The following is a 21479-nucleotide window of genomic DNA, read 5'->3' on the forward strand; positions in this document are numbered from 1 at the left end:
CAATTTAATGTTATTTGAATAACCCCTCGAAGTATTTTAGATGTAAATTACTTAGCTAAGCAAAATTTAATGGTACAATGAGTTAATATTATGAACTTCATTGTAGTAAATCGTATGTGAGTAATATTGTTTGTTTATACCGAAGCATTTGTCTTTCTTTTCCGGCAAAGTCGAAATATTTTACATAGCACATATTTAGCTTGCAGGAGGGTGACTTCCCCCTTGTGTCTGCTTTCTCTCGTGACATTTGGTGTTGATGTTACTTGAAAACCAATGAAATACCATCACTAATAAATTTTCATTTTATCATGACAACACTTCCTACAGAAATCTGGAACAACTGATACGTATTAGACCTTCCTGCAGAAATGTTCTGATAACAGAGCCTGCTGGCGACAGGTGATTTTGCCTTTGCTACCAGTGCAGACTGTATTTTCAGTGAACACCCCTTCAGATAAGAAGTGGTATTGTCCATATTGAATGATAAAACCGTCCGTTTTAGAAATTTTGCAGTAATATGTAATCCGGGAGCGCATTCAACCACACAGAGAGTGCATTCAACCACAGAGTCGCCTCAATTTGGAAGGAATAGTTTTAATGTCAGGGGTTATTTCTAAGGTCACGGAGTTTAACTGGCCAGCTTGTCAGTATATTGAATAGAATGTGTTTTGTTTTATGCTCTTGCTGTATATGTAAATGTACCTGGGTTGAAATAAAAGAAGAGCTGAGTTGAGTTGAGTTGTAATGACAACAGATTTTGTGATCAGATGCTTTCTAAACAGAAGGAACAATAAAACAATTGATGAGCACAATCCATGAGTAATTAAAATACAAAAGAAAAGCATAAATTTGTTATCTTAATCCTTCAATCCCAAGAAAAACATTTGCTTGATAACAGTTTCCATTATGGCACACAAACTACCACTTATATAGCTATTTATAATTTATTGAATTTGCGCTCATGTTTTTCCTGGGATTTAATAAATGCTTCTGTTTCTGTTTGCAATATATTTAAAAGCTGCATGCAAAAAATGAGAGTAAATCTAATTTTTGAAAATTAATCCTTTCAAGTTTTCGAAATTATGGTCTCCTCTCTGCAAATGCCCTATACTCAATCCCTAATAAGAGTAGCCATTGTCAAAATATATTGTGTTGCTTTAGAAGATTTGTAAGTGTATGCAAACCAATTTTGAGCCACTGTCAGTCCAATCATTTATTTGGTGATGTGGTTTCCGTAAGTATATAGACTGCATCAAAAATTTACTTGATGTCTTAAATATTAAAGGGTTAAAATACTTTAAGACCTGCCCTTGGTAATTATCGATGAATGTATGATTGTAATGTAATATCTAAGTTTATACTTTTCTATTTTGGTATTTCTTTCGGATAATTAAGATTTTAACTGTACATTTCAAAAGTCAGACGAAACTTGTCAACTTTGCAGTAGCTTCGGGGTGTAAAACATCCGTTAAGGGGACGCATACTTTGAAATTAGAAAAAAGTGGGTGGGGTATTATAAAATTTACCTGCAAAAAAGTACAAGGTTTTGGTAAATGAAATGAATACTGTTTCAACTGTTGTAAGTTCACAAAGGATTGCTCACTAAAATGAAAATGAGAAAAACTGAAACAAGAAAGTTATTGTTGAATTACATAAGACTTCTTGTGTACATTCAAAGTCAACAATTAAGACATTTTGGTGCGAAAATAATAGTGCTTCACCTTGTCCAAACATTTATCAATGTCCTACAGATTCTAATTTTAAGAAAGAATGTGAAATAAGTTCACTGTCTTGCTTTTCACTTAGCATATGTGAGCTAAAACACATTATTTAGTTTGTTTACAAAGTAGTGCATAAGAAAAGATACGGTGGTCAAGGAATGCCACATTCCAAAACTAAAAGAGTATATTCCCCTTAATACATTAAACATTTATCGTTACAGAAGTCTAGTGGCTTACAATAAAGGCCTAGAAATGATGCCATTATTAATTTTTAACTTGGTATTCATGAACTACAATGCACTTAAATATCAAAACACATTCAACAAACTTTTGAAAATGTATTGTCTTAAAAATCCCTAAAATAAGGTATGAAATTTGGTTGAGAGGTCCAATCGATGTGTATATGTGCAAAAGTAACATTCTAATCTTGTTCACAAAAGTTACTAATACACAGCAGGAATGTCAATGATCAAAACTGGACGAATATATAGTTATCCTCACTTTAATGTCATTTATAATTTGTCCTTGAATTCTCCACCATACTTTTCATAACTCTGTTTGCACGAGTTGCACGAGAATGCTGTCATTCACGTAAAAAAAACGGTGTCAAATAAGTTGTAAATGCAATATCATCTAAACGTAATTATTAATGGATTATGCAGTTCAAGATAAACTTTATCTCATAACGTAACGAACATGTATAATGTTGTAACAACAACTTTACTACACTGATTTAAGTAGCAGTCGGTTTATAAGTGACTTTATTGACTCATTTTGTGTTTTGTTATTGTTGTCAAAAAGTATAACGGAAGTGCCGCACAACTGAATCGGAAACCAGTTTAATGCGCAAAGTAGTCCACTGCAAGTAATATTTTTTGACAAATGTCCACAGAAATTAATAATTTTATAATATTAAAGACGAATATCTGAATAGGATTCATTATTTGATGAGAAATTATAATCATCGACATGTTTTTTTAAAAATCGTACACGTGCTGACACCTAAGTTGTCTCCCGTTGTTTATTAGAGTTACCTTTCGTCCGGCGCAGTAATACATTTGCAGTGAATCGCCGAGAAGTCGTGGGAAAATTAAAAACCATGTAAATAAACTAAAATTAACCACCTTTTCAAGATGAATTTCAAGTGATCGACATTATGCATTTAACCCGCTTGACCTGTGTAGCATCTTAGATATCTGTTCTAAGGTATTCATTGTGTAGAATGTCATGTTATGCACTTGCAATGCCAATCCCACTCTGATTTGTTTGTTTACATTTTTTATCAATGAGAAATATGGCGTCCATCCCGAAATGAACTGACGTGGCGTTAAATTTTTACATGTTTAAGCAAACCTGGTGTGTTAGAAAGAAAATCTCATCCCTTCAACATTATTTGGAACACTTTTATTGTAAAAAACCTGTTTTTTCCTTACACAAAAGCTTAATATTTTGTGTTGAATGTACTTTCACAAAGACCTCTGTTTTCCTATTACATTCATAGTACCACATCCTTATCCACAAAATACTGAATATTACAGGTGTCCATCAGTATTATATCAGTTTAGGAATATGTTTTTTATTTTCCCACTATTGATTTCTTGAATACGCACCCCTTCCGCATTTCTGTATGAACTGTGAATGTAGCAATATGCGTCCCCTTAATATCCAAGTTTAATTACCAGGTGGGCAGGAAGTGAAATAATGTGTCTGCTATGTTTTCCTGTATAATCCTTTATAAACTCAATATACTCTGTGATCAGGAGAGAGGTGCCCAGGTGCGGGCTAAGGGACTTGTTCCCGCTCTCATGAGCTGAAACTTAATAAGCTTTGTTAAGAGCTAGGCTGAAGTACATTTATAATTAAGAACTTATGTTTATAGAGTTGTTAACCTCTAGCCTGCTGGTGGCAAGTGATTCTGCGTTTGCGACCAGTGTAGACTGTAGACCAATATCAGCCTGATCCGTGCAGGCCTCCGTCGCTGAATAATGTGGGGAAGTTGTTCCTTGCGGAGAACAGGTTTGTACTGGTATAGAATCTAGGAGCACTGGTCACGTTATCTGCCCGCCGTTACATAACTTAAATACTGTTGAAAAATGACGTTAAATCCAAACTAAACACACAAACTGTACTCGCAATTTAATGACAAAGATCTACACATATGGCAGCCGGTTTACCCAAACAGTTTCTACTCTGAAATAAGTGATAAGCCTGATTCCTTTTCATTTTATTTGTTTGTACTACATATATAATATATACATGTATTTGTAAAGCATTAAGCAGAACGCATATTTCAGTATGAACCTTCACTGAATTAATTAATTTGTATCAAAGGCAAATATGCACACTGATTTAAACTATTGCAAAGGATACGATTTTGTAAAACTAATTAAGAGTACGGAGTAAAACTTCAGGTACTTCTTTTGTATCAGTTTTTTGTCTGAAATATTAGTCTTTATTAGACACCAAACTCAAAAGCGGCCTTTACTAAATCATGTTTCGTGCTGTCCTCGCAGGTAGTAAACTGAACCCACGAGTCTGAAATGACCTTGATTGGAACCTTTCCATCGACAGGCTTGTAATTTTCAAAGAATTTTTCATCTAATGATTTATCCTTGTGTCCGGCCGACCTCATAATAATGTTGAACTCTTCCAACGATATGTCCCCATCGTTGTTTGTATCGACAATATTACAAATCTTATCAAAGCATGTTTGCATCCTCTCCAAGAACTTGGCTTTGTCGGCTTTATAAGCATCGTTCATCAACTCTACGAACTTAGGTTCGGTCATTTCAGCCTGTCCCCACAAGATGTACTCTTTCCACCAGTTGCCGAATTCCTCCATGACCGACTTCTTCTCCTCATCACTAAGGTGATGAAGCTTACTGAACTTTGACCTGTTCACAGAAAATGATTCTCATGAATTTGGGACAGTTTAATTTTATAATTTTTAGGTCCATTCAAACGATGTTTGTTTGAATGAATTAATAGTTAAGTTAAATAATCAAATACGTACATCATTACTAAGTGTGGTTAAAACAGAATCGATGCCGCCCATATTTTCTTGGAAGTTCTTATGTTTTTCAAAACCACCGATATTGCCTAGAGGGAGGCTAACTTTTCCATCTTGAGCATAACCTTACTGTACCAGAACAGCCGATGATTATCTTAATTAAAGCATAGTTGACACATAGAATAGGACACAAAACTGTTATTTGTAACTTTTTCATAGAACATGTTCTGCCGCTTTTTTCCCGGGAATTATATCATATGTAGATTATTTAAATCAAAACACTTAGCTTTGGACTAACGGATACATGGAGGGCTCTGTGATAACGCTATATTTCATTTAAGCCTACCTTCATTCAGTTTTCTTATGAAAACACAAGCGTACCAAAATACTGTAACATGTAACATGAAAACAGTCAACTGGTAACGTATTATCTTTCCTATAGACTGGTTCCCGTCCCTATATTTGTTCTTATTTACATGTATTAGTTTTCTTCATTAAGAGGGAAGTTACTACAGAAGGTTGTTTCTACATTGATATTTTTTATTGCGCCTGGCTCCAAAGATAGGTATGGTTCTGCCATCAGATAAAATTGTACTATTTTAGAGGTTTAGCATTTTCTTATAAAATCTTTCCAATATTTATATAAATACAACCATGCAACCAGGGAGCCAGGCTATCTTTCCTAGAGAATCTAAACTGTAAATGTCACTAACCGTTCAGCTTCAGCATCTTCAAAATCGACTTTACCATCATTATTGATATCAAACCATGTATACCACAGCTTCCATTTCGATATCAGATAGTCACTGGCCATTATCTGAAATATTTCACATTGGAATGCTGACACATTTTTGATATTCTATTTAAGTTTATTTTATACCGATGGGATTATATTGGTGGAATAAGGGTATTCATAAACACACATGCTTACAAATGTGCAAAGATGGTCATTTTCACCATGAGTTGTTACTTTTTAATTAAATGCTACGGCCATCTGTCTGATTAGCCGTTGTTTGTTATATTAATTTTACAATGTACATGGACCTCCACTTTTCAAGACACATACAATACGTAAAAATAATATTTAGTTCTGTTCATGTACTTGAATTTGACAGATGAAATGATTACAACCGTAAACATTTCTATAGTTACCAAAACTGATATATAGTAGCTGTTGCAGAAAGTGCAAAATATTTAGTTGAAGTCTTTTCTGAACTCAGAGTCTCAGGTTGACGCACACATACTACTTTGTAGATTTGTACTGTAGTGGTTAAAATTGACAACGTTAGCAAAAATGTAAAACAGTAGTACAGAAATGTGAAAAGACATACCTTGGAATTCCGTCTCTACTAAACTAATAGCTTCTTAAGCGAATTAATTGCAACCTAACTTAATGTTCTGGATACATCTAAATACAATTAACTGATTATATCATGGATAATTTATCTGTATAACCTAAGATATAACAGCGAAAACAAAGTTAAAGGATGATGTAGTATATCTGCATAAAGATTACACATTGACCATCCATCTTTGGCAAAAAGGTGAACTAATTTATCACCAGAGATGAATGCGTGATTGTAGGCAATCGTAGGTAAATGCGGAAAAAATGTAAGATTCGACCAAAGTCCAACAACATTAAGAATATCTAACAATTACGTACAATTGAAATAATTTGGAAACGGATTTAAAGCCAAGATCAAGAAGTATCTGGTTGACTTAATACATCATTCACTGCGGTTGAAGAGATGAGAATTTCACGCACACACAACTTATATTTTGACGATTAAGCCATATCATTTTCCAAAAAATGATAAAAAAAAAAACTTTCTACAAGAACTGTCAGAAGGCGTCTTCATGTGGATTCAACGTCATGGCAAAGAATCCCATTAGGTTAGAAATTTGACACCATCTGCTCATAGAACTTGCAGTAATAATAATATGTTATGTGACAAGTCTATTATTAGATAATTCAAATTTAGTCAATCTACCTTTTTAAACAGTAAGACGTCAATCTGCTGTTATCTAAGATACTGCATTCATGATGCAGGTAACCTGAGGTCAACGTATATGCTGTTGTTACCAAAAATAGTGTTTGAATGAAATTTATCTTTAACTTATTTGTACTGTCTGATGGCTGAGGTCAATTAAATGCTCAATAATGTTGGATCGGCTTTTTCACGTGCCCTGTATACTTCTCAGTTCAGAACAGGCTTTCCAAAGAATCACCTTGATGTATAAGTTTTCAAGATTCAACCTTTTTAATATGAAATAAATCTTTCAAATATCTAGTGCAGATCCAGTTCAACCTCCTTAGATGATTTAATGTATGGAAGTTCTCAGGATCCAGTACAAATCCTGTTCAACCACCTTAATGTATGAAAGATTTCAGAATCCAGTACAGATCCTGTTCAACCGCCTTAATGTATGGAATTTTTTCATGATCCAGTACAGATCCTGTTCAAATGCCTTATTGTATGAAAGTTTTAAGGATCCAGTACAGATCCTGTTCAACCGCCTTAATGTATGAACGTTTTCATGATCCAGTACAAATCCTGTTCAACCGCCTTAATGTATGAAAGTTTTCAGGACGCAGTACAGATCCTGTTCAACCGCCTTAATGCATGAACGTTTTCAAGACCCAGTACAAAGCCTGTTCAACCGCCTTAATGCATGAAAATTTTCAGGACCCAGTACAGATCCTGTTCAACTGCCTTAATGCATGAAAGTTTTCAGGATCCAGTACAGATCCTGTTTAACCGCCTTAATGCATAAAAGTTTTCAGGATCCAGTACAAATCCTGTTCAACCGCCTTAATGCATAAAAGTTTTCAGAATGCAGTACAAATCCTGTTCAACCGCCTTAATGCATGAAAGTTTTCAGGATCCAGTCCAGATCCTGTTCAACTGCTTTAATGCATGAAAGTTTTCAGGATCTAGTACAGATCAACCACCTTAATGCATGCAAGTTTTCAAGACGCAGTGCAAATCCTGTTCAACTGCCTTAATGCATGAACGTTTTCAAGACGCAGTGCAAATCCTGTTCAACTGCCTTAATGCATGAACGTTTTCAAGACGCAGTACAAATCCTGTTCAACCACCTTAATGCATGAAAGTTTTCAGGATCCAGTACAAATCCTGTTCAACTGCATTAATGTATGAAAGTGTTCAGGACACAGTACAAATCCTGTTCAACCGCCTTAATGCATGAATGTTCTCATGACCCAGTACAAATCCTGTTCAACTGCCTTAATGTATGAAAGATTTTAGGAGCCAGTACAACTTCCGTTCAACCACCTTAATGTATGAAAGTTTCCAGGACGCAGTACAAATATTGTTCAATCACCTTAAGGCATAAAGTCCTTCAAAATCCTTTACAGATATAGCTTAACCATCTTAACGTATAAAAGCTTTCAAAGATTCGTTGCAGATCCAACTAAAAACTTTCAAATATTACTGTATATAAGTTCTTGGGATCAACTACAAATCAATTTCAGCTATCCTAATGTATAATAGGTTCCTAATTTCCAGTACTAGTAACTGACTGTAAGGGTCGCTTAGTAAGCATTTTTAAGTAAAGTTAATCTGATATTATATCAAAACCAGCATTTTTACGGTCTCAGTTTCCCCCCATAGAGCATATAGCTCCTCCGATCTTCCTATAAAGTTTCTGGGTCAAGCAGTTCTCAAGTTATTGATCGGAAGCGGTTTTCCATTGTTAGGCCCTTCTGACATTGACCTTTAAATCAAGTGACGGGCATTTACTTCGTAAGCCATATCAGGATGAAGGTTTTAGGTCAAATGGTTCAGTTATTGATCGGAAACCGTTTTTCATGTTCTAGCACCTGTGACCTTTGATCAATTGACCCCAAACTCAATAGGGTCATTTACTCTGCATGTCCAGTCATCCTACGAAGTGTCAAGATTCTGGGCAAAATGGGTCTAAAGTTATTGATTGGAAACTGTTTTCCGTATTCTGGCCCCTGTTATCTTGAACTTTATTTGAATGATCCCAAAGACAGTAGGGGTCATTTACTCCGTAAGTCCCATCACCCTATGAAGTTTGAAGGTTCTATGTCAAATGGTTCTTAAGTTATTGATTGGAAACGATTTTCCATATTCTGGCCTCTGTGGTTTTGACCTTCGATCAGGTTACCAAGGTTTTATTTGCTCTGCATGTCCAATCATGCCACGAAGTTTCAACATTCTGGGTCAAGTGATTCTCAAGTTACTGATTGGAAACGGTTTCCCATTTTCAAGCCCCTGTGACATTGACATTTAATTGTGTGACCCCTAAAATAATAGGGGTAATCAACTGCGTAAGCCCTATCAACTTGTGAAGTTTGAAGGTTCTAGGTCAAACAGTTCTCCAGTTATTGTTTTGGAAACGGGTTTCCATGTATCTTCTAGCCTCCGTAACCTTGACCTTTAATCAGTTGACCCAAAATCAATAGAGGTCATTTACTCTTCATGTCCAATCATGCCATGCAGTTTCTGGGTCAAGTGGTTCTCAACTTATTGATCGGAAACGGTTTTCCGTGTTCTGGCCCCTGTGACATTGACCTTCAATCAAGTGACCCCAAAATCTACAGGTTTCACCTATTCTGCATGTCCGATTATCCTATGAATTTTCAACATTCTGGGTCAAGTGGTTCTCATATTATTGATAGGAACAGTTTTCCATGTTCAGGTCCCTGTGAGCTTGACCTTTGATTGAGTGATCCCAAAAAACAATAGGGGTCATCACCTACGTAAGCACTATCACCCTATGAAGTATGAAGGGTCTAGGTCAAATGGTTATGGAAATGAAGTGTGAAGGGCAAAAACGAAATATCTCTCTCAATGGTGGTGGGGGATATATAATGATTTTTATAGTTATTGCTCCATGATTTTCAGTTATAAAGTCTACATAGAAATGTCTCACAGAAACATGTAGAATATCATGGAAACTTCAAGGGAAACTTTACTACAAACAGGATACGCGCTGCATGGGGTTTGGTGATTTTACTCGGAGTTGCGGCCATTTGAATTTGCTACATGCCGTATACTGTAGCACCATTTCAGTGTTTCTTTGTCTGGAGCATATATCCAATAACTACCGCAACTTATCAATGAAACTGGGATTATTCGAGAGACTTGTTAGCGGCAGTGTAGAGCATAAAAACAGTACTTAAAATTTTTTTTACTATTTCCCTTCGGTACCTGAAGTATCAGTTGTTTTCAATAATTTCGCAACTATTGAAAAGAATATAAAGACATTGACGAAGTGATAGGAGGAATTCAGTTGCAAAGCAGAAAACATCAATCCATCTGCAAAATGTTGCAGAATGATCTGTCATCTATTCCGTTCTGTATGAATAAGCTATTCCATTCTGTCTGAATAAGCATGGTGTAGGCTTTTGTAGGAGCAAAATTCAAGAATGATAAACGGAATGTTTGAATTATGCTGTAAACATAAGTCGTATTTAAATGAAATGTACCTAGGGCAAGAACTATCTCTAATTCTGAATAACGCATATGATCGGAGAATATCCTTCCGTCATCTATGTTCACTTTGTATTATTTATATTGTAGATGTGTAAAAATCGAATGTACATTAAGTGAATAGGAGATATTACCGAAGCTCTCAGGACTAAGTCAGATTATAAAATGATACGTATGTAAGTAATATCATGTCCAAAAAGTGCGTTTATAAGCCAATTTATTAAACAAATTTGTATAAGCGTACAGTAAGCGGATAGGAGAGTTAAACATGTTCTGCATACCACCGTTCTTAATACGTTCTATGGACTGAATGGAATAGGAAACTGACAAAGTAACACGTGTAGGTACTTTATGTACATTTACCAATTTAAAAAGCCATAAGAAAATCCATCTTCTAATATGTTTACATTAATCTGCTTTTCCATAAATATTTGAACGTTATTGGACAAAAGCAGCGTTTAACTTGTTTATATGCCATCCTCAAAAGCTCTCTGAACTGGATCCGGCAGGGAAATGTCCTCACTCGTAAGAAAATGGATCCAGTAACCAATCATCGTATTTAGTGGCACTTTCCCGCCGACAGGAGAAAAATGCGCAAAAAACTTTTTGTCGAGCGCTTCATCATCGTGGCCTTCAGCTTTGAATATTATAACAATTTCTTTTTCCGATATAAAACCGTCGTGCGCAGTGCCAACGAAATCCCCTATTTCATCTTGGCAAGTCTTAATTCTTTCTACGAATTTGTCCTTATCAGCTTTGAAAGCCGTATTTTGACATTCTACGAATTCCTCTACAGTTATTTCTGGCTTTTCCCACATGACATATTTGCACCACCATTTGGTAAACTTGTCATTAGCATTCTTTTTGTCTTCGCCTTCCAAATGGTGCAGCTTTAAAAATTTGTCCCTGCAAATACACAAAAACAAATACATGTAGTAAGAGAAAAATTGCTGAAGGCATTGTAGATTATAGTGATTTTACATGCCTTCCCGTGTCAGTTTTTTTTACCTGAGGGACAGCGCAGAAGGAATGTTAGCAAGGTTTCTTCTGTTATCCGCGCACTGTCCCGCGGATTGGAAACACAAGCCAGACATAGTCAGGAATGTAAGATATTTTTTTGCCTACTATTGCGAAATTATCAAGGATAGTGCACCTTATCAACAAATACAATATAGGTCACGAAGAATGCAGCTTTTGTCGTCAAAATAATGGCATCACTATGTGCGCATGTAACCGTGGAAATAATTCGGTTTACTAGATCTTGAATCTAATGAACGTTAACTTACTTTGGGTTGCTCTGTGCTTCTTACCTTTTATCTTTTACCAATATAATACAGAAAATCTTCAGGAGGCTACTAACTTCGTAAATATTTTGCTTAATTTACTATCGTTATTCAGATTTGTTCTTAAAATTCAATAATAATTTAAAGACACTTCTGCGAGAATGTCTATCAAAACATGATATATAAGGGCATGTTGTTAACACCGTTCTAAAGATTTTGGGTCATTCTATCATTATGTAATGTTATAAAACATTTTATGAAAGCGGTCATGACCTGAGCGTTTTAAGACACACCGCATGATTGGCGTTCAGCACTTTTAACAGTTTACTATTTTTATTTTCATTTAGACCAAGGGAGAAGTTACAAGATCAACAAGCACATTTATATCAAAGTATTTTAGTTCGTAGTAACTATACCTGGCTAGTTCCATATCAGCATAACACACCTTACCATCTTTGTTATTATCGAACAAACCAAACCATTTCTTCCACTTTGAGACCAGGTAGTCATTCGCCATAGTTATCTGAAACAACGCTCTTGGAAGTTATTACATTGTCTCCTAAACTATTCGTAATGTATTGTACAAGGTACTGAAAACGCGTCTGAATGGTTGGAAAATGATACATATTAGTAATGTTCAGTGCCAAAATTATGTTTATTGGCCAACTTATACAAAATAGAGGTTATGTGTTTGTTTCCTTGTAAGACTGAAATATATTTCACGAGTGAACACCAGATGCGATATTTTTACGAGTGAATATGTAAGGTATGATGTTCATAAGCATGATAAATGAAATACATTTTGATATAAGATGTAAAAACATCTCATGAAAAACATGTAATAAATAAGTTTTTCCCCATATTAATCTACATTTTAATAATATGTAAGAACTAATGGACAAAAACGTTGAACTTGTTCAAATGCCCTGAACTATCTTCACTCGTAAGAAAATGGATCCAGTATCCTAGCAGCGAGTGTAAGGGCACATTACCGTCAACAGGAGAAAACGCCTAGAAAACCCTTTTGCCGAACGTTTCAACATCGTGTCTTAAGCTTTTAATAGTATTACCATTTCTTTGAATGTCTCTTGAACTATTTTCTTAATGGATTTTATAGATAAACTGTTGATTGCTTCCGGTGATACTGCAATTAACCATTATTAAAATACTTCCGTATGATTATTTGTCACTGTAAATTTATGAGTTTCGTAATGTGAGCCGTGCCATGGGAAAACCAACATAGTGGCTTTGCGACTAGCATGGATCCAGACCACTGAAATTGTTAGTACTATCATATACTTTAAATTTATCATGACACGCGTATTTCCATCACCGAGTGATAAAAGAAGACATGATAACTGACATTAGATATATGAAAACATCAATTACGTGATGATTGTTCGCAGAAAAAAAGTGTTACAACACCTATTGATGTTATCCAAACTTTTTGGCGCTGTAATTTGGCGCTGTAAAAGGATGTTCCATAAAAAGTAAAATAAAAAATAAATGTACAAAGAATATCAATTTTACTAAAAGTGATATATTTTCCAGAAATGTTTCATAATTAAAGTAATATATGTATATCTATGAAATAACATCGACTTGAAAGTATTAATTAACAGACATTATCACGCATTAAAATAATTAGCTATACTATAATGCTCTTTTAGTCAATGAAATATGTAAAAAAATATAAAAAGAGTTAGCCATGCTATTGGAATTTAAAACAATACTGATTTATCGTTTGCTTTCAGCTTTAAGAAATGAAATATTGGTGCTCATCTGTAGGCCGGCATGTCCCTCTAAGAAAAATTCACTCACTCTGTCAATAAAATGCTTGAAATATCGTTTCTACAATTAATAAAAAAAGTTTTCGCCGACTAATCCACCTTTGAAATATATGTGAAAAATCGTTGAAATATATGTGAAAAATCGTACATAAATGAAGGTTAAAGTGAAGCATTTCAAATAAAACAAAATAGGAGAACTAACAAAAAAACTTCGCAGAAATAATCAGATACAATCTAAAATGATTACCTGAGCTGGAGATAAAACCTATTCCAAGATGTATTTTAGTTGACTGGATTCAGTATGCATTAACTAGAAAATTATCAATCTTATCACGTCTTAAAAGACATTGGTCGACCCACTTTTCATACACAAACATGTCCTAGGCATTTCATAGTTCACAGTTCAAGGATGTTTTATTTACATCCATTTTCAAACGATCCTCTAAGGTACCTCCAGTGATACTGTAATTAAGACTAGATTTTGACTTTAGTTAAGAAGTAATTTATCACAAACAGTGATTTGTCGTTGATAGAAGCATAGGATGCAACTAAGCAAAATAATAGCAGACTCGGTTTGAGTCTGTTCATGAGAGGTGATGGAAAGTGCAACACCTCTCACGACCCCTAGCACCGGCTGAAGCAGAACTCTATTACATAGATATTGAACGGACTCCATGATCCTAAAGGACCAGAAAATATAACAACACTGTATCCAAATACAGGAAGAATTTAGTTTTTGTGATAGTTAATAAAATCTATATGAAAATCCTTTGGAAGCGTAGAATACAACCAAGCAAAATAGTAGCAGACTAGACTCGATTTGACTGAGTCTTTTCATCGTTTGGATGAGGTAGAAATATATCACTAAGAAGCAGCCCGAGTGGTATAATAACACGCATCTGAACGACATTGAATTTGTGAAGAGCAAATAACCATTAGTGATATATCAATTCGATTCTTACACGTTATCAGGAAGTATTATATCCAGATATCTACAAAACATTTGCATTTTGTATCATTTTTTTACCCAACGCACCTCTATGACGGTAATAATTGTGACGTACAAGTAGTATATATGTTGCATAATAGCGCACTCCTTTGTTTAATAGGGAAATAAATCGGGCCGAGTTAGAATATAAAGTAAAGTGTGAATTATAAAACGTCTGTTCTATTTGGTTATACAGCGACGTTATATTATATAAGTATCATATGGCAACGTGTGTGACATTGATATTGTCAACCCGAGGGCAGAATGTCACCCGAGGCGAAAGCCGAGTGGTGACATTCTGTTTCGAGGGTTGACAATATCAATGTCACACACGCTGCCATATGATATTTATTTTATTATACCGAACAAAATTAAGTACATAAAAAAGTTTTAAAAAAAGTTTTTAATTCATTTAATTCAACTGTTTCAACTTTTGTCTGAATCGTCTGTTTACACATTAAACAGTGACGTCACTACTATATGTGTACAAGGGAGGCAATCATTTCATGATTTGGCTGAAAACATTGAAGCAGTTATTTGCCCTTATATGACATTCAATATATCAGTGCGGTCACATGACCTGACAGTCACTTTCGCTCGGTCACGTGGCAAAAAGTTTGAAAATGTGTTTGATAGTCATAATATCTCTTTTATGGGTAATGGGATTTTATCATTGTAGACAAAAGTGAGGTATAATAATATAAAATATTACGACAAGACACTGTGTCGTAATCAGACTGTAACTGTTTATTGTCTTGATGAATTCGTATGTTATTATAATTAAACATAACGTTTCAATCACCTAAACAGGTAGAAAATGAAGGTGATGGAACATATAAAAGAAAATGAAAAGTGTAACTGAATTAAATTTAGCTGTAATAAACACAAACCTGAACCTAGTTATAACTGATAATCATTATACTCATATGTATGATTTAACTATTTCACAAACAAGTCAAGGAGCTAATTTTATTCTAATATGCACACATAATATTATTTGAATAACACTGTTATCAACGTTTAGATACAGACCTGAAATGCACTTGTCCTTGGTTTTTCTCCATTGAGACGCTATCTTTATATGATCACACAAGTACAATTAGGTGACAGGGGAGCGGTTTTTCGAAATTTTGAAGGATACTCGATTGTTATGTGTGAAAACACACTGCTTCGTTGAAAAGAATAGAATATAGAGAATGTGTACAATTTGAGATATATTTGGACGCGTACTAGCCGGAAGACATTTGTCTCTCCTACTCACTTGTCTAGGATGAAACACGATAAATATATCGCCTTATTGCACGAACCTAATGTCCTGGGGCCTCCATTGCCGAGTGTTTAAAGTCGCTGACTTCCAGTCACTTGCCCCTCATCGATGTGGGTTCGAGCCTCACTCGGGATGTTGAATTCTCCATGTGAGGAAGCCATCAAGCTGGCTTACGGAAGGTCGGTGGTTCTACCTAGGTGCCCGCTCGTAATGGAATAATGCACGGAGGGGCATCTGTGTTCTTCCTCTACCATCAAAGCTGAAAACTCGCCATAATGACCTATATTTGTGTCGGTGCGACGTTAAACCCAACAAAATAAAATAGAATCTACAATGTCCTTACTATAGCACGGGTAACGATCACATACAACATTTGTACTGCACTCCTTATCTAACGGGTACCCAATTGAGTGCCTTTAGCACAGGGGCAATATGATAGTGGAGAGATTCTTAGGTGTGTCGCACATTTCATTACTTGTCACGACTGCATCAAACCGAATCTGCTATAATTATGATATAATTGTGTCACGTGTAGGCAGAAAAAGATCTCCCCATACATGGACTCAGTGTTATTACATTTTCTGGCCTTTTCCCATTTCTTTACCTTTCTTGGACAGACACAATCAAACCGAATCTGCTCTTATTTTATTGGTTTGCGTTCCATGCTTCCAAAAGATCGTTTTATATATTTTATTTACTCTGTCGTGTTCTAGTCATGGCACAATCTTGAGGTTACCAGGTAGATCTGTTAATACTATAGTGATGTAAACGCTAGATTATTTAGCAATTTTGGAAAACTACGCTTTGGGAGGATTTTAATGATCACAATGATTAATTTTGTTGTAATTAAACAGAATCAAAGAAATATTAATGCAAGTTGGAACCTGTATAATACACAGCGCTGTAGGAGATGAACTTCATTGTACTTAGCCGGGTTGCAGAGACAACAACTAGCTCCAACAATTCTTTTCAGGCATTCGAAATCCATTGAAAATCAAGAATCCAGTCATTAAGGTTAGTGGCAAAAGTTATGCGATTAGATTTATATGAGAACTGTCTCTAAATTAGCTTATTTCTACCCGGGTGCCCGCCCTTAATGAAATAATGTCTAGAGGGACACTTTGGAGTCTTCCTTCGCAATAAAAAGCTGTAAAATTACCATTTGACCTACAGACAAATGTGTCGGCATAACGTTAAACCCAACAAGCAAAACAACGAAAATTGGCGTGAGATAAAAAATTTCTAGTAGAATTGACTCATTCATCAGTGTAAAACAATCAGCTTTTGCTATTTCCATTTTTTATTACTTCTCATGACTAGACTCAGTAAAAGAAATCCTACTATTATTTTGCTTGGTTACATTTTAAAGACCTTTATCACACAAACTACGATGTAGAGATACAAGTAATTTGACTTTTGGAAGTTCGCCTTGGAAAATCCCTGATGTTGATTGGATACGCATCAGATATTTACACATAATTACTATGGTTACTGGGTGCCGACCAGTCACCGGATAGGAATATATGCCGGACAAACGTAATTACGGAGAGAGTTTCTAATACAGCTTACATCTTCCTACTCAATCCTCTATGTTTGTATATTTGTAAAACAATTGTAACTATATCAATAAACACTGTTGAAACCAAACGTAACTACGGCTTTATTGTTAAAAGTTTTAAGTGGGATTCTGTCTTTGCATCTTTCATTACTGTCTTTCTACTCCCACTTGACACGTTACACAATGCTACTTAAAGTATTCTTTTCTCATGAGGATAAAACTCCTAGATGTTTTCCAGATTTTACGGCAATGATAAAAGACATGCTGTTTTAAGAGTACAGTGTCAGTTATAGCCGTTGCAAAAATATACAAAAAAAGTACAAGACATGAGAACTTTGCACTTAAAGATCTTCAATCAACCAGTTGTTTAATGAAATATTTGGACTATTATACGGATCTGCTTTTTTATTTAAGTTATGGAATAGTGGGTCTCCGAACAAGTGGGCATTCAGACGGGCGGATTGGTTGATCAGCCGTCATTTAACTTTCGTACTATCGGACATTAGAAATACTTCACGGACATCGTTATTTACAAGAATATGTTTGAAGACCAGAACAGTGAACATGTGTATAGTTTTGCATACACTTACTAGTATATTTAGTAAAAATTCCTATTCAACTCAGTTGATTAATTTTATTATTTATCAATGGCATCAAATATGAAATATAACGTCATGCATGACAAAATAATAAAGGTCAACTGTACAATGATCTTTAATTTCATAGTTTTATATTCCGTTTCTTTTATGTGCAAGATAGGCTATCTAAATGTTTAATTGAAATTGCACTCAAAATGAATTAGATGCCGACATCATCAAATCCCTTCTTGCATGGATCCGGTATTGAACTGTCCTCAGATGTAAGATAGTGTGTCCACAACTCTATCATCTCCTTTACAGGAATCTTGCCACCCTTAGGGTTGAATTCCTGGAAAAATTTCTTGTCTTTGGCTTCGTCGCCATACCCACCAGCTTTCAAAATGATCAAGATCTCTTGCTCAGACATGTATCCGTCCCCTGCAACATCAACAAACCCACAGATTATCTCCTCGCATTTATGCATTCTTTCAATAAACTTCTCTTTGTCGGCTTTGAAAGCAGCGTTTTGGCGTTCAATAAACTGGTCTACGGTGATTTCCTGACTTCCCCACATAACGTACTCAACCCACCATTTTGTGAAGGCATCGTTTGATTTCTTTTTCTTCTCACCTTCCAAATGGTGTAGATTTGTAAACTTGCCCCTGTAAATAACAAGAAAATTGCAATAGTTTTACTTATTTTATTTTAATTTTTTCTGAAATAATAATCACTCCAAAGTAAAGAAGAATACTTATTATATTATTTCCAAGTTAATTTCAATGTACTTTGAAAGAAGATTTTAGAGCACTTTCAGAACAGTAATTTCTGCACTAGCGATCTAGCTGGCACACTTGTAATGACCATTCACAGGGATTTGAATCTTCCTGATGGGGATTTTCAATAGAGACGTTGACAGAAACGTTTTTTATCTATTGTGAAAGTAGCTAATTTAAAGGCTCAAAATGCCATTGTTTAAAATATGACTGCCACATTTTCCGTTATGAACACAAAATACATTTAATTTAATTTCTTCTTAAATCCTATTTTTGATAATAATAATTACTTTCATTAACATTTGTCCAAGGATTGTATATTGCTGAATATACTAGAATGTTTTGTTGAATCTATTGGTTTCATTACTTCCCCTATTGTGGCTCAAACTATATCAGTTTATGTGCAATATTAAAAGTAGAGCTTTTCAAACTAATGCATGTAAGAGCGCATAACATCTATTTGAAAAGCTGTTTCTTCGTGTTTTAATATAAAAATTTAAAGCATTGTGAACATTTAAGATATTCAACCAAACACTACCAGAGAATTGAACTAATACGACGCTTCTGAAACGGAGATAGGTCTACATAAATATTTAAATGTGTTTCCCGACTAGTTGTTTGCAACCTCGGTGGTATATTTTGAACAAACTATTTCTGGCTCTGTAAGCTAATAGTATAATCAATTTTCTTTCTCATACCTGGCAGTTTCCATATCCGCGTAGCAAACTTTTCCATCTTTGTTGTGATCAAAAAAGCCAAACCATGTCCTCCATTTTGAAACAAGATAGTCGTTCGCCATTGTTACCTTGGAAACAAATTTCATGAGTTTATAATGTTTCTTTACAGATAATATATATCTGCGTTACATGTGTTTAAATGAAACATATACATGTAGTTTTACAGAGAATGGAAACAAAAGAACTAATAAATTTGGAAAACCTATTGCCAAGGCGTATCTTCGTCATCAAGTAATATTTTAACTATGCAGATTAATACATAAAGATTATTTAAACCTGATATGTTTTTGATTTCGGAACGATTTTTGCATTGTATATGTTGCTTACGACTTTAATTAATAAAATAAGTAAAAATACATTTGCAAGACTTGCACGTTTTGTTTACTAACAGTTTTCGCAAGTCTTACTAAAAAGAAATAAAGATTTGTTGATATTTATGTTATACTTCATTCCAGTCACGCAAGTTAGTGCCTTGTTTAAGGACAGACCCTGACCCTGGCCCACTAAGATACTTTTTCCTGAGGTTAAGATAATAACATGTGACAATAACAAGTGTCGATGACCCTTAAATAGATAACCAACGTCTCAATGGTAGTTGAGAGAGCTCCTATCAAAGGAAGCGACGTATTTGTCACTTTGTGACAGAAAGTTTAAGCAATTTCTACCTTACATATGTGGGTAACAAAGCCGTTATTCTGTAAAAAAATAAAAAGAAAAAAAAAGAAAAGAAAAAAAAAAACAGGCCCAAAAGTAATGAAACAATGTAAATAAATCACCAAACACTTCGAAATAATTTATATATATATTTATTTATTGGAATAAATATTGCCACAATCACAGTATGTTAAAGATGTTCGCACACAATATAAATTCCATTGTTCTATTGTTGTTTTAAGTTGATAGAGTGTTTTTAAAAGATCTTTTATGGACATTTTTTATGATAACCACAATAAAAATATCAAACAACGCTTGCACGGCGACAATGGAACTAAAAATATGGTGTATATATGCGCAGTGTCGGTATTAATCAATGTTCGCAGCCTGAAAGTCAGATTTCCAGTTAAGAACGGCAAAATTTCGTTTGTGTCATAAAGAATATACTATTTCTGTTAAAAGTTTGCTAAGATGTCTGTACCTGACACATGCACTGACATGCACAATTTTATTATCGTTTGTACAAATATATTAATGCCAGTGCAGAAATAATATACTAGTATAGGACTTCAAATTCTTAAGTTCAGCCTTAAATATTTTGGTGAATACGGACCAAATATATATAAAAAGTCTGTAGAAATTTACGTTACATTTTTCTTTGCTTTTCACAGTATTTTTCATTTATTTTAGATCGAATATCTTCAGTTCTTCGTTAAACATGCTATTGCGAAAAAGATATAATTGAATAAAATTTACGGAATTCCATTTACTGGTAATCTTCAAATACCACGTGTGAATTGTGAACATTTTCAAGAATGTAATTTAAAAAAACTCGTCTTCTAGTAGCTGACATAATCCGCCGCCTTTAAAACTACTAAAGTTTCATTAATGTCAAGACTGAGAACAAATGAAATGTCGAATACTGTTTCCTTTATAAACGTTTTTTTTTTTTTTGTAATTCATGAATGATTTAGTTTAAAAGATAATTATCATCAAATGTAACAAAAAAAAAAAAGTGAAAAATATTGAAATTATGCATTATATCTTAATAGAGAAATAAGTTTGAAAAACTACCTCTGTTGGTTTAATATTCCAAATCGTTGATCAGTGTTACGCAGTATGATGGTTGGTTTTCCGTTTGATATTTTAGTTTCAATTTGCCGCTTTTTATTCACTACCATTTAAAGGTAGTGGCGATAAGAAAGCTGTATGTTTCGTATAAAGAAACATTTGGGTTAATGTTAGCAAAAACTTACATTGAAGAATAAATCATGTACAAATAAACGAAGCCCATGTTAGCTTAAAAATGCATTATTAGATATGATCTAAAATCTAGAAAGTACTCATCAAATGAATATAAAAAGTAACAGTTTTTATTGGGTCGCAATTGCAATTTAATGTTATCTAGAACCGTTTGTTATTGAAAATGAAAAAAAAATGTAGGTTTTCAGTGGCATTACAATGAATAATTTATTTACTGATTTACTTACACGGACGTAGGTATTTTTTTTAAAAAACCTTTACAGTACTCTCACAACAGCTGTCTTTAAAGGTTGTTAATCAGATTTTGATCAAGAAATAGATTTGATCGAAAGTTTTACAAATGATCGTTTACGCTCATTTACGTTCACTGTTTA

The 21479-nt window shown here is 34.4% G+C and overlaps 3 protein-coding genes across 3 annotated transcripts; all 3 read right to left on the reverse strand.

The window, feature by feature from the left end:
* Nucleotides 1-3928: 3928 nt before the first annotated feature.
* LOC123532193 (sarcoplasmic calcium-binding protein-like) lies at nt 3929-6206 on the reverse strand. The gene is made up of 3 exons (XM_045313562.2): nt 6063-6206; nt 5445-5548; nt 3929-4615 (listed from the first exon to the last, which is right to left on the reverse strand). Exons 2-3 carry the CDS (start codon nt 5543-5545, stop codon nt 4177-4179), a joined length of 540 nt encoding a protein of 179 aa, XP_045169497.2. The 5' UTR covers nt 5546-5548; nt 6063-6206; the 3' UTR covers nt 3929-4176.
* Nucleotides 6207-10559: 4353 nt separating this feature from the next.
* Nucleotides 10560-13669, reverse strand: LOC123531911 (sarcoplasmic calcium-binding protein-like). Its single transcript, XM_045313211.2, has 3 exons — nt 13535-13669; nt 11914-12020; nt 10560-11120 (listed from the first exon to the last, which is right to left on the reverse strand). Exons 2-3 carry the CDS (start codon nt 12012-12014, stop codon nt 10682-10684), a joined length of 540 nt encoding a protein of 179 aa, XP_045169146.2. The 5' UTR covers nt 12015-12020; nt 13535-13669; the 3' UTR covers nt 10560-10681.
* Nucleotides 13670-17720: 4051 nt separating this feature from the next.
* On the reverse strand, nt 17721-21000 carry LOC123531874 (sarcoplasmic calcium-binding protein-like). The gene is made up of 3 exons (XM_053518324.1): nt 20917-21000; nt 19150-19256; nt 17721-18340 (listed from the first exon to the last, which is right to left on the reverse strand). The coding sequence occupies exons 2-3, from the start codon at nt 19248-19250 to the stop codon at nt 17899-17901; spliced, it is 543 nt and encodes a 180-aa protein (XP_053374299.1). The 5' UTR covers nt 19251-19256; nt 20917-21000; the 3' UTR covers nt 17721-17898.
* Nucleotides 21001-21479: the final 479 nt, after the last annotated feature.

This window comes from Mercenaria mercenaria, chromosome 11, assembly GCF_021730395.1.
Source record: "Mercenaria mercenaria strain notata chromosome 11, MADL_Memer_1, whole genome shotgun sequence".
NCBI classification, from domain to species: domain Eukaryota; kingdom Metazoa; phylum Mollusca; class Bivalvia; order Venerida; family Veneridae; genus Mercenaria; species Mercenaria mercenaria.

What these genes read in the sequence shown, in the direction of transcription:
- LOC123532193 (XM_045313562.2), bottom strand. Translation starts at nt 5,545, where the DNA reads ATGGCCAGTGACTATCTGATATCGAAATGGAAGCTGTGGTATACATGG. An exon ending in GAAGATGCTGAAGCTGAACG is followed by an intron (nt 4,616 to 5,444) that starts GTTAGTGACATT and finishes TTCTGTGAACAG; the next exon opens with GTCAAAGTTCAGTAAGCTTC.
- LOC123531911 (XM_045313211.2), bottom strand. Translation starts at nt 12,014, where the DNA reads ATGGCGAATGACTACCTGGTCTCAAAGTGGAAGAAATGGTTTGGTTTG. An exon ending in GCTGATATGGAACTAGCCAG is followed by an intron (nt 11,121 to 11,913) that starts GTATAGTTACTA and finishes GTGTATTTGCAG; the next exon opens with GGACAAATTTTTAAAGCTGC.
- LOC123531874 (XM_053518324.1), bottom strand. Translation starts at nt 19,250, where the DNA reads ATGGCGAACGACTATCTTGTTTCAAAATGGAGGACATGGTTTGGCTTT. An exon ending in GCGGATATGGAAACTGCCAG is followed by an intron (nt 18,341 to 19,149) that starts GTATGAGAAAGA and finishes TGTTATTTACAG; the next exon opens with GGGCAAGTTTACAAATCTAC.